General features: G+C 41.0%; 8 protein-coding genes across 8 annotated transcripts; 5 read left to right on the top strand and 3 right to left on the bottom strand.

Annotated features, from left to right (window-relative positions):
* Positions 1-175: 175 nt before the first annotated feature.
* On the top strand, positions 176-1,087 carry TOT_020000675 (uncharacterized protein; the record flags this gene model as incomplete). The annotated part of the gene is made up of 5 exons (XM_009692424.1): positions 176-260; positions 337-487; positions 526-606; positions 637-794; positions 876-1,087. 5 exons carry the CDS (start codon positions 176-178, stop codon positions 1,085-1,087), a joined length of 687 nt encoding a protein of 228 aa, XP_009690719.1.
* A 201-nt stretch (positions 1,088-1,288) lies between these two features.
* Positions 1,289-2,295, bottom strand: TOT_020000674 (uncharacterized protein; the record flags this gene model as incomplete). Its single annotated transcript, XM_009692423.1, has 7 exons — positions 1,289-1,366; positions 1,399-1,477; positions 1,574-1,630; positions 1,662-1,703; positions 1,747-1,935; positions 1,965-2,177; positions 2,264-2,295. The coding sequence occupies 7 exons, from the start codon at positions 2,293-2,295 to the stop codon at positions 1,289-1,291; spliced, it is 690 nt and encodes a 229-aa protein (XP_009690718.1).
* Positions 2,296-2,464: 169 nt separating this feature from the next.
* On the bottom strand, positions 2,465-2,572 carry TOT_020000673 (hypothetical protein; the record flags this gene model as incomplete). Its single annotated transcript, XM_009692422.1, has 1 exon — positions 2,465-2,572. One exon carries the CDS (start codon positions 2,570-2,572, stop codon positions 2,465-2,467), a length of 108 nt encoding a protein of 35 aa, XP_009690717.1.
* Positions 2,573-2,886: 314 nt separating this feature from the next.
* Positions 2,887-4,771, top strand: TOT_020000672 (uncharacterized protein; the record flags this gene model as incomplete). Its single annotated transcript, XM_009692421.1, has 5 exons — positions 2,887-3,076; positions 3,159-3,314; positions 3,421-3,908; positions 3,996-4,401; positions 4,533-4,771. 5 exons carry the CDS (start codon positions 2,887-2,889, stop codon positions 4,769-4,771), a joined length of 1,479 nt encoding a protein of 492 aa, XP_009690716.1.
* A 75-nt stretch (positions 4,772-4,846) lies between these two features.
* On the top strand, positions 4,847-5,359 carry TOT_020000671 (uncharacterized protein; the record flags this gene model as incomplete). The annotated part of the gene is made up of 2 exons (XM_009692420.1): positions 4,847-5,266; positions 5,300-5,359. 2 exons carry the CDS (start codon positions 4,847-4,849, stop codon positions 5,357-5,359), a joined length of 480 nt encoding a protein of 159 aa, XP_009690715.1.
* A 315-nt stretch (positions 5,360-5,674) lies between these two features.
* On the bottom strand, positions 5,675-8,724 carry TOT_020000670 (uncharacterized protein; the record flags this gene model as incomplete). The annotated part of the gene is made up of 8 exons (XM_009692419.1): positions 5,675-6,178; positions 6,245-6,489; positions 6,688-7,181; positions 7,326-7,345; positions 7,523-8,053; positions 8,084-8,270; positions 8,501-8,649; positions 8,680-8,724. The coding sequence occupies 8 exons, from the start codon at positions 8,722-8,724 to the stop codon at positions 5,675-5,677; spliced, it is 2,175 nt and encodes a 724-aa protein (XP_009690714.1).
* Positions 8,725-9,665: 941 nt separating this feature from the next.
* On the top strand, positions 9,666-10,580 carry TOT_020000669 (calmodulin; the record flags this gene model as incomplete). Its single annotated transcript, XM_009692418.1, has 4 exons — positions 9,666-9,744; positions 9,913-10,017; positions 10,127-10,237; positions 10,426-10,580. The coding sequence occupies 4 exons, from the start codon at positions 9,666-9,668 to the stop codon at positions 10,578-10,580; spliced, it is 450 nt and encodes a 149-aa protein (XP_009690713.1).
* A 355-nt stretch (positions 10,581-10,935) lies between these two features.
* On the top strand, positions 10,936-11,874 carry TOT_020000668 (conserved hypothetical protein; the record flags this gene model as incomplete). Its single annotated transcript, XM_009692417.1, has 1 exon — positions 10,936-11,874. One exon carries the CDS (start codon positions 10,936-10,938, stop codon positions 11,872-11,874), a length of 939 nt encoding a protein of 312 aa, XP_009690712.1.
* Positions 11,875-11,938: the final 64 nt, after the last annotated feature.

Genomic DNA, 11,938 nt, shown 5'->3' with positions numbered 1-11,938 from the left:
ATACACAATTTAAAATAAATTAAATCTAATATACAAATAAAATAATTCCTGATTAAATTCCTTAAATTTTTCTGCCTCATACATCATTCAGTTCAGTGTGATTTTTTGTTTAAACCTCCATGTATTTTTAATATTGTTTTTCCATTCTTCCTTTTTAACAGAATGATTGAGATGTATGGCGCAATTTTCCTGGACAATCGTGGAATCTAAGTCTGCGTCCTTACACAAGGCCCTGAAGGCCGTTGAGAAGTGTAACCACGGTGAGATTACTTATTTTTAGCCGCATCTAGTGTAAAATGCTCACTTTACTCATTTTCACTCCAAATTTTCTTTTAGAGATATCACAAACGCTCTATTCGTCATCGCACAAAACAAGAATTTTATCGCAACTGGACACATTTGTGAGTTCTCTCAGGGAAATCTCAGAAAAGTCCTCTTTTAACGACTACTTTGAAGAATTGCCCTCGCTGTTCTTCATTAAGGCCACGTAAGTCCAATGTTTACCCATGTTCACCTGTGTTTTAGAGGCGTCGTTCAACTCCATCCTTCCTTTTTGGGTAATGTTAAGCACGGGGTTTACTCGTATCTTTCGAACTTTCTGATGCAGTACGTTGCTTCTATGCTTATAAATTGCAGTTACAATGAGGATTTCGGCGGCGTCTGGATCAGCTGTGGCAGCGTTAAACCCCTAGACTCCCTTGGATTTCTGACCTCCGGAGACTTTCAGTCCATAGTTTCCCTGCCCGTTTCACTTAGGGTATTGGCATTCGTTCCCAAACTGGACGTTATTATAGGTAGGTTTCTCTTTTTTCGTCCTCCATATTTATTTCATCCTCCAGGTAAAATTAGTAGAATTCGGCCTCAGAGCATTTCAGTCCTGGTCTACGGGATCTTCAACGTTGCCGTTAAGCATGAGGATCTCCCCAAGATTAAACATGACGGCTCATCCTATAAACTCTATTTTGAGGAGAAGACTGTTACTGAGAACTCTCTGGTGACCATGAAGCTCATAAGTGTCAACATCTTAACTAAGAACAAGTCGTTGAACTTATCGGCGGTTCTTGAAAGTAATTTCTTAACGGAATGAATAAAAGTGTATTCGATTTACGATTAGCATTATATTAATAACATTGTTATTAACATATTGTTACAATTGTTTCAGTGACAACTTATTAGCTTTATACTAATAGAATAATAAAATATTAATAACATTGTGGTAAAAAAGTAAATAAATACATTTCATAGTCAATAATGTTAATAACGTGTAGTTGATTCATGCTATATTGTATTACAAAGATGACAGTTTATCATTGCACATCTTTTCCACGTTACTGGTTGACGATTTAATTTGACCCTCGATTTGTTTCTAAACTTGAGTTGAGGTGCTTAATGAGGTACCTTTTGACTAAATAGCATATCCTGACTTAGCCCAGACTCTAAGTTCTTAAGGGTTTTCATACTGTTTTGTCTAGTCAATCTAAAATGTGGTATTAATCGTCGTTTATATATAGAAGTCTTAACGGATAATTGCATTGAGCGTGTGGGAGTAGTAGTGTGTGTACACATAGCGTACCTTATTTGATCTAATCCACTGTTAAGTAGCCTTTTTACGTTCTCTTGTGACTTCTTCCTAAAGCCATGTTAAAATAGGATAAGGCTACCTCATGTCTGATCCAAGTTCTGGGATGGTTACGGAAACGTAACTAAAGAAAATGACGTGAAAGAAGCATAGGTGTTCGCACAAACCTTTCCAGTAATTTGACTTTATATCCTGCTAGGGACGTTGAAAGCGATGTGAATATATCGGTTAGGTCGGCCTTTTTGTAAGGGTTCACAATCAGTTCAAAGTTGCCCCTGGTAACAATTGACGCAATGTGTCTGAGTTGGGAGTCGCCAGACTCGCGCTCTATGTTCTCATGGTCTATTAAACTTGGCCTAAAGGCTGTGATAACGACTAAGCTTACGCGGCTCTGTGAACACTAATCTTCGACAACTCAAACTTAAGGCCATCTTCTATCGATTTTAACTTCGTTTTGCAGTCTGACTGTAAACGGTCTAGCACGTCGTGGGAAACAGCGGTATCTTCATCGTCAACTAAGGAGCTGGAGCCTTTCTTCTTTGAGCCAAACAGTGTAAAACCATTGTGTTTTGCGATATTGAGCGGGACATTGTGGAATCTAGGGTGTAAAGTGTGAAATTAAGTGGAAGAACCTGTAGCAGAAAACACTGGGTGTGTTTATTGAAGGAATAAATATAAAGTTACAGAATAGAGCAAGTATTAGATAAAAGTGACATAAAAGACTAGTGGAAGAGTTAATAAAGCGGAAAGAAGGGAACATAGATAAATTTATCTGTACACTCTGAGTCACAGCAAAAAATAGTGTTTGTTATGAGGAACTGGTAACTAGTTTAATTTATTGTATACTAATGTATTATTAAATTGTGTATTTTGGTATCTTAGGGTTTATGTAATAGTAGGCGTTTGAATTTCTGAAATATTCGAGTGTGGATTGATCTTCCTAGGAACTTGAGTTCCGGTTTTTTGTGTACAGTAATTTGAACATTTAAACATTCGAATATTTGTAATGGTTGCAATATAGACAAGGATCGGTGTTTCCCTTTCGAAAAATAATTTTAATCGTGTATTATAATTGACAATTTTTATGGTCTCGTTTTTAGTTAAATTTAAGTGTACAGTAACGACAAACTATTTGTAAAGTTGACAGGGTGTTTTATGGCGTTTGCACCTCAAAACATGTTTCTTGTGTGTAGCATATACATTATTGTATGATCATGAGCCATATCCGATCATATTAATCTTATATTCTAATGTGATTCGCTCCTTTGTATAGATTGCTATGAAGCTCATGTACAATTTTTAAAATTATGGACTACTATATGGATTCTGATCTGATAGATGCCGTCAGCTGGTTGGCTGGCGAATTTAGTCAACTGATCGAAGATCCTTTCTCAGATTACGAAAATGAATACCCAATTGTAACAATAACTAAGACGTCGAGTGAGTTTATACCGTGTTGGAGCTCAATTGAGCTGAAGAATGACGAGATAGTAATGTGTAAGTTAACGAGTAGAATATGCGTATCCGTTTAGTTAAAAATTTGTTAAATTATGTATAAGATGTTGATTTAATGGTATAGCGACAAGTGTTCCCAAATTTACAGTGAATGAAGAGATTAATAAAAAAATATACGTCGGTTCATGCGACATTCTTTCTCTGGAAGTGGATTCAATAGCTGTGTTTTTGGAAGAGTCGAACAAATATAAGTCAAAACTGGCAAAAAGAGTCGTAATACGTATTGAATAGATAAATTTGTGTGCACATACGTGTATTTAGATAATACGCAAATATAAACACAGAAGCGTGTTAACAATGGCACTGGTTAACTGATTAATTTTTAGAGAGTGGTGGGCAGATCGACTATGACCGAATACTGAGGTTGAGGTCAGGAGAGTCACTTTTGGCGCGCGTGTACAATGTCGGAACCGACAACGTCATCTTCGCCATGGTCTCACACTTCTCGTCCAAGTACCACGAGGCCTCAAGTAACATACTTAACATGACGATAAGGGATTGCCTAAAGTCGGCAATAGAGAAGGGAATTGAAGTGATAGCGTTCCCAGTATCGATTGACGATGACGTCTACTATCCGATGCTGCAGTTCCTAGACACACTTCTGAGGACGCTGAGACGCTGGCTTGAGCTCCCGGAGATAAACTCGAAGATAAGGAGGATCTACCTTATAACACACGTCGCGAGTTCGTACGACGATAGCACAGTCAGCTCGTCGAGAAGCCTTAACTGTATGCAGGTGGTGGGAAGCAAGGACAACAGCAAGAACCTGTTCAACCTGCTGAGGAGGTACTTCCCCAAGAACAGCTACGACGAGGTAAAGATTAGCGTTTACATTAGTTGTATTAGCAGTATCAGTATTTGTGTTGATAGTAGTAGCCAGGTTGATTAACGGCCTATTTAGTTGCTGAGCGCCGATTTGACCACGTCTGGAGATGTGAACGGAGAAATATCGTCGGAGGAGAGGAAGATAAGGATATCAGGAGGGTTTGAAAGCCACAGCTCGAAGCCGCTGCTTAACCTGGGAGAAAGTCTGAGAGTGTCGAATGACTCCAAAAGCACCCAGGAGGACTCGGACTACGCGTACTACCTGAAGCTGTCGTACTCGATCTCGAGGCTGCCGATTTACAAGGAATTTGAAAGAAGCAAGTTCGTAGTCAGGTGCGGAAACGACAGGGAAAAGAGACCAGTCATCGCAATAAACGCCAAAAGCTTTAACACGGCAGAGTACACGTACTCGCTGTGTTACATTCTGGGAGTGATAAAGCCGTTTATACAGCACAAATTCGTAATTGCAGTGGTGAATTTGGGTGAGTGGATAGCAATTAGATATTTAGCTAGGTGATTAGTGGTATGGTACGGCAGTTAGGTGTCATACTGCCTACCTGTAGTACCCGTTATAGGAAGATATACCCGAGGTTTTACTAATATGGCCCTTTAGATCACTCAATGATCAATTCCACCACGCTGCTGAAGCTGCTGAGGGACCTGTGCGAAGTTTTCGGGGAGAAGCGGACCAAGAACATCGCGGCCATCTACTTCCACAGGTGTAGCTGGGCGCTGCGCAGCTACCTGTTCCTGATTTCCACGTTCCTGCCCACAGAGGTCTGGGATGCAGCAGTTTTCGTGGACTCATTCAAGGAAATCGCACACTTGGGCCTGGACCCGTGCGACTTTTAACACACTGCACCATACGCCCGAGCTAATTTACATTCACGTCACTTTACGATATTTATGCGCAAATAGATACTTGCGATGGTCGTCATAGGCTTGTTCGTCAAGGCTGATCTCGAGAACGTGGCAGGAGTGAAGGTTCTGCCCGACCATGTGTGGAGCCTTAACCTCCGGGAGTCCGACGGCTTAGAGGAGCGAAAAAACGTCTCGCTCAGCGCCGCGGAGTTCGCGGACACTGGGAACAACAGGAACTCCGTGAACCTGTGCCTGAACTTCAAGGAATCCAGGAGGAAGGGGACCATAACCATCAGGAGCGTCAAGGACGTGACGCGCGACTTCTTCCCTCACGAGGGCGACTTTTCGTGCGTCGTCGCCTTCGACTGCCGCGGCGTCGACATTCTGTCCTGGAATCCCAACGGCGGATACTCCGTTCTCTGCGAGAGCGGCAACGTCATAGACGATGTCTTGTTCGAGGACGGATCTTGGGTCGGATTCGACGAGGTATTTTATCCCTTCCTTTCACCTTCCGTTCAGAAATCTGGCAACTGTGTATCTGTTTTGAACCTGGACTACGAGCTCAGGGTCATTCCGTGAGCAATTTTTCATCAGAATCTCAATGTGTACATTATTACCTCGGTATATTTTATAATATAGTCTATACGCTTATCAATACGGTTATAAAGAACAATATATACTCATAAGCATCATGTATTTGTGTATTTTGAAGTGCTAAAGTCCCATTTTTGGGCTATGACTCCAGTGTGTACCAACTGCACATACACACAAACTCTGCTACTGTAGCGCCTTATGCCTCCATAGCACTTACCATAGTGCTACTGGCTCTAACTGTATACCTACTGCTGTCAATTCTAGCTACTTGTGTAGTTTATTTGGTAGGATATTGTACACTTAAAATTTACTGATGATCGTCCTCGTGTCCGAGTTGTTCTGGTGGTACGTCAGCTCGTAGGCCAGCTGCTTCACGATGTTCGGCGGCGACTCCTCGCACAGCACCTGCAGCAGCAGTATCCACCTCTTCACGCTCTCCTCCTCGTCGGCCGACCAGAAGTAGACCTCCTTGGTCTCCGTGGTGATGCTGAACACGAAGGGCCTGCTCATGTGCGGTCCCGCCCAGCTGATTCTTGAGTTTTTGAGGTTGATTGTGTCCTTCGGCTTCACGTCGTTCTTCTTGTCGAAGTAGTAGAGGTTGAACCCGCAGACTATTATGTATCTCAGGTTCCAGCTCCAGCTCAGGAAGCCCTTGCCCAGTTTATACAGGTACCCTGTGAACGTGATAGGGATGTCGTAGGACAAATTGTCCTTCTTTTCCCCTTTTTCACTCACTCCCTTTGACTTCTTATCGCCCTCTTCAACGGCAGTACCCTTTCGACCCTTCTTATCCTTTTTCTTTTTCTGCGGCTCTTTAGAGGATGGTGATGCAGACGACAAAGACGATGACGATGACGACGATGACGACACATACGTGGGTTCATGTCCTGCTTGAATGCTGGCACCGATTGGTGAATCTGCAGGAGCAGTGGGCTTGTCACTAGCAGTGGCACTGGTATCTCCAGGGGCACTAGTAGTGGCAGTTGCTGCTGTAGCAGTACCAATGGGTGCGGGCACAGTAGGTGTTGTTGATGCCATTGTGGCTTTAGTAGCTGTTATAGAAGTGGCTGTAGCATAAGCTGTTGCAGGTGCTGTTGCAGGTGCTGTTGCAGGTGCTGTTGCAGGTGGTGTAGCTGTAGCAGTACCAGTAGGTGTAGGTGTAGTAATAAAGGTTGCTGCATTAGTGTTAGTGTTCGCATCAAGTGCATTGGCTGTTGCACTCACATTAACTGGAGTAGCATTAGCAGTAGTATTAGCAGTTGCAGTTGCATTAACAGCAGCTGTAGTACTAAGCTGCACAGGAACTTTTTCACGCAAATTTAAATTGGTGATATTCAATTGATTCATCTGGTTCATCTGATTCAATTGACTTAGTTGATTCATCTGGCTAAGTTGGCTCATCTGACTCAATTGATTTGGACTAAGGGGGCTGGCTATCATATGGGCTAAACCAGCTTGACTTGGGGCTGTACCGGCCTGCGTATCGTTATATCCCACTGGCAACACTGCCTTTGACATCTGTGATACTGGTAACTGAGCTTGACCTAGCAGGTGTGATGAATACAATTGTGCTCCTTGATCTACGCTTTGTTTCCTCAGTAGTTCACTTTCTGGCGGTCGCAGCGGGTGCTCTGGCATCGCCGTTGGTGTCGCCACAAACTTGAGCGCTTGGGGCACCTGGTTCATTAGCGTGTTCTCCTCGTCTGAGTCCGGCAGGTCCTCCAGGTTTTCCACCGCGTCCTTGAACTCGGAGTCGTCAAACTCACTTAACACTGGCACTGGCCCTGACAGCTCCAACTCGTTGATGCTTGCGTCCTTCCTCGGCACGTTCACCACTACGTCGTCCATGTACGCCAGATCCGGCAGTATACTCTCCGAGGGCATTATTCTGAACGTCTCGTTCGTCATGTAACTTCGCGCCGATTCGTTTCCTCTGTCCGTCAGCGCCGACTCACTTTCATTCGCCACTGACTGTCTGTATATCAACTCGTTGACTGCCAACTGTGCATACTGCTGGCCGCCAGGTTGTTTATCAGCTTGGCTGTAGACAACTTGGTGGGCAGCAGTAGCGGTCTGGCTGTCAAGGTGCTGGGGATACACAGGGTGACTCGTGACAACCTGACTTGAAACAACAGGCTCTCTGACGACTGAGCCCTTGGCTACATCCGATCCTTGGTCGTGTGCAGCAGCCGCTTCCTGCTTCAACTTATCACTTTCGTCTACCTTCTGTTCGAATGAGTCTTTTTCCGGCATTACCATTGAGTCCACTGTTTGTATCGACGATAGCTCCTTGGGAATCATTATCTCCGTCCCCTTGATTATACTCACTGGCTTAAGCTTCAGGCTCTTATCTACCGTTTTCGAGTAGTTGTTGTTAAATGCTTCATTCAGCTTATCGTAGCACTCCACTTCCGTCGCTCTCAGGTGCTCTATCGTCAGGTCCTTCCAACTTTCGTAGCTGCAGAGGCCCATGCACGTGTAATAGATTATGCTTTCGTAGAGGAAGTTCACTATGTAGTTTTCGATTTTAGAGGACAGCATTCCAAAGTACGGAATGTTTAGCCGCAGCAGCTTATACGATATAATTCCTTCTGAAGTCGCTTCTTTGAACCACTCTTGTTTTATCGGCAGGAAGTCTCCCATCTTCACCTTTGTTATATCATACTTCGGGTCATAGTTCTAAACATCTGTTACTAGGCGCTCATTTACCTTAAGTTTACTAAACTTCGTCAGGTCCACGAACATGATTTGCCTCTTGTTTAAATCATGTTGGTTCAGGTTCAGCAGGTTATCTGACACTGCCAACGACTCTATGTGGTCCGTCTGAAGTGAGAACTCTGCCGTCGGGAAAACTTCATTATTATACTTCGTGAACAGTTTAGGGTATAAATTCCACCTGTATTGTAGTTAGGGTGTGATTACGCACTATCTGCTATGCAATTTCATATTATTCACTACTATCAACTTACGATTTCTCTGTTAATATTGTAAGCTTAGTTCCTAAAATAGACTGGAGCCAATTCGGCAAGTTCCTAAAAAGTAATTATTAGTCAATTTCCTATTTTTTATAATTTTAATTTATTTATATCCATTAATTTATGTTTTAGCTTATATAATCCTTTTTACTTGGCTAAATGGTATCTTTTTTCGGTATAATAACCGATTTTATCGTTCGATTTAAACTTTTCATTCCTGAATATTTCCAGGCCGCTCCCTCCTTCCATTTCCCTCAAGCTTGCCTCTATCAGAAGGTGAATTGAGCATCTTTGATAATCCTACACGGATTTATGAGGAATTAAACGTACCGATAATTTGAGTGGTATGGGAATTCTAAACTCCACAATCTTCATCTTTGAAGATCATATATTATAAATTAAAATATTTTACTCAAAATGTTTTTTATTTAACAACTTCATTGCTTAACATGTTAAAATAACATTGATAGGAAACTAAAACTTAAAATAAATCAGTGATTTACGTTTTAAAATATAAACTTAAATGATACGACAACTTTGCATAAAAGTTACAAGATTTTATAAATTAAATACAATAAAATAATTTCTGATTATCTCAGAACATGGTGTATAAGAACTTGATAGGGCTTCAGTAATTAAAAATAAAGGGTGCTACCTAATAAATAGATATAACCTCAGAAAATTTTGAATAATATAAATATTATGAATATTCCGTAGAATCAAGTAAAATTCTGTATATATAGATACATACACGTACACATTTGATAAAATATGTGTTAATAATATCAATAAACATATTAAAACAGGAAATTATAGTTAACTAGTATATAATTATTAGAATTAATGAGATTTAATATAATTGAGAATTAAACCTATTTAGAACACAAAAACAAACATAAAACGATTTATACTGAAACATGTAGAAAAAACAGCCAATGGACTCAGATTCGTAACAGATTTTGATTTTAGTTAAAATAATAAATTTTACATATAGATAACATTTATAAAACTGTTAAATTATTCAAAACTTTACATACTCATTTTAAACCCTAAATGTAACATATTTATTATTAAAATATTTTCCATTGATAAAAATTAATTAAATTTGAATATGTAAATTATAATCAAATTTGTATTCATACAACAAATGATGCACACCCGAATTTTCTCTAGCCCCCTAATGTGTAAAATAATTTAGACACAGGTATTTCTTCTGTTACTTTATTTTATTGTTGACGCTCTTCATTAATTGCCAAACTTAGTTTAAACCTTGTTTTATTGTAATATAATCCGATCATTATATTTTTTTGATAAACATGGCTGATCAATTGAGTGAAGAACAGATTGCTGAGTTTAAAGAAGCCTTTTCTCTATTCGACAAGGATGGAGATGGAAGTTAGTTATAATTAATAGTTGTTTAACTTTGGTTATTCTTGTAATCACACATATTGTCCTTTATTTGCTTTTGGGATTGCCAAATTTATTATTTAAGACCTGCTTTTTTATTGATTCAACTAGATATATTTCTCATATTGCCTACACATCTTTATTTTAAATTATTAGGTATTACTACAAAGGAGCTTGGTACCATAATGAGATCACTGGGTCAAAATCCTACCGAAGCTGAGCTCCAGGACATGATAAATGAGATCGACACAAACTCAAGCGGTAAGAATTCTAGATGCCAACGTGTATATTAAAAAGTATTTGTGATGATGGTTTTTGGGTGTATCTTCTTCGACCCTTTGTTTTGACTCAAGCTAATTAATGATCTTAGGAACAATTGATTTCCCGGAGTTTCTGCTTCTAATGGCCCGTAAAATGAAAGAGTGTGATACTGAAGAGGAGCTCATACAGGCCTTTAAGGTGTTCGATCGTGATGGAAACGGTTTGTTTTAAATAGTTGATATGTAACCATTATATATGATTATTGGCATCTGGATCATGAAGTAAATAGTTAGAACAATATGTTTGAACTCATTTATGTTTACACATCTATGGTATTTACTAATAACTGAGCCTTCCAATAGACTAAGGTTAAGGCACATTTTAAGTTGGGGTTAACACTATTTTTAGGGTTTATAAGTGCGCAGGAACTGAGGCACGTTATGACCAACTTGGGAGAAAGACTCACTGACGACGAAGTAGATGAGATGTTGAGGGAGGCCGACATTGATGGCGATGGAAAGATCAACTACGAGGAGTTTGTGAAGTTGATGGTTTCAAAATAAACCCACAATTAACCTTACAATTAATATTCTAGATCAGGTGTACACTATAATTATCGGGGAGCGCAGTTTGAAGCGCTTTCGCAGAGCCCTCTTCCCCATATGCCTTACACCATCACCCGGCAACGATCTATTTTGAGGTGGCCCTATTTATATTTAATTATCTGATTTTTGTAATAGTTATAAATTTTCAGTTCAAGGTGTATCATATTATATTTGTTTTAATCTTTTATTACTCATAAGCACTCTATATTTTGTTTCATAAAGCTTTTTCGTTCTAAAATACCAACTAAAGTCGCCGGATTCTCAGATTCCACAAATATACATACTTGTTTCAGCAATTATTCAATCAATAACCATGTTTCAAAACAAATCGGACTGTGATCAGTACATTGTCACTATCGGCTTGATGAAGGCATCCGAGCACCTTCTGGGCGAGGATGTTGCAAACATTGACCTAGTAATCGCCAAGGAGCGCCTGATGACCAGGATCCTTAATTTCAACAACCATATTAGCCGCGTTTGGACCATTGCTGAGCGTGCGAACGCTCTCGAGGGCAACCGCAGCATCTCCCAGCGTTTCAGCGACATCATGGGCCTCAGCAGGTGCGGATCGCTCAAAGATAAACGCTACGTCCAGCCGCACTGTCGCATGGTGCAGGGCCTGTCGCCTCAGGCTAGCCTGGAATCGGACTTTTCTCTCACCGCAGGCTCTATCCTGCCGTTTGACGCAATAAATTTCAACTCCTTATCTAGGAAGGCCAGCACCGTTAACAAAATTAAGGTTCTAAATCGTGACGAGTTCTTTGTATACTCGGCCTCGCTCACCTTCAATCCGACCGTCAGGACCGCAGCTGATCTCCTGACGCCCTGCGAGAAGGGTCGAGTCGTGTTCACGGTCAACGCCAAGATGCCTACCGACGCCAGGCAGAGGAAGATCTACTCGAAGATGATGGTTCAGTTTTTGGGCAGCGACGCCTCACTCCTGGACGTGAAGAGCGATAGCTCCTGCTTAAACTCGCCCCTGCGCAACGCCAAGGACACGAGGGGCAATTTATCTGACGCTTCCACCTCTAAGCCCATTCCCAAGTACTTCGACGAGTACTACTCCGACGAGGACGACCTCGCGTTCGACAGGAAGTTCAACCCTGACCCCAACTACTCGTTCCTCCATCACAACACTTATATACTTTCCAAGTACCTCAACACGGGCATGTTGATGAATAAGGACCACAAATACTTCGATCAGCGCCTTCTTCAGGTAAAGCTTCTGAAGAGCATGAGGGCCAGCACCTAATTTAATAATATTTACAATACGTATTACTGTTGTGGGTGTATCTATAGAGGTATCTCCTTCAGAG

The sequence above is a fragment of the Theileria orientalis genome, chromosome 2 (assembly GCF_000740895.1).
Source record: "Theileria orientalis strain Shintoku DNA, chromosome 2, complete genome".
Taxonomy (NCBI): Eukaryota; Apicomplexa; class Aconoidasida; order Piroplasmida; family Theileriidae; genus Theileria; species Theileria orientalis.
Note: the sequence above shows the minus strand (reverse complement) of the source record. Positions and strands in the feature narration are given on the sequence as shown.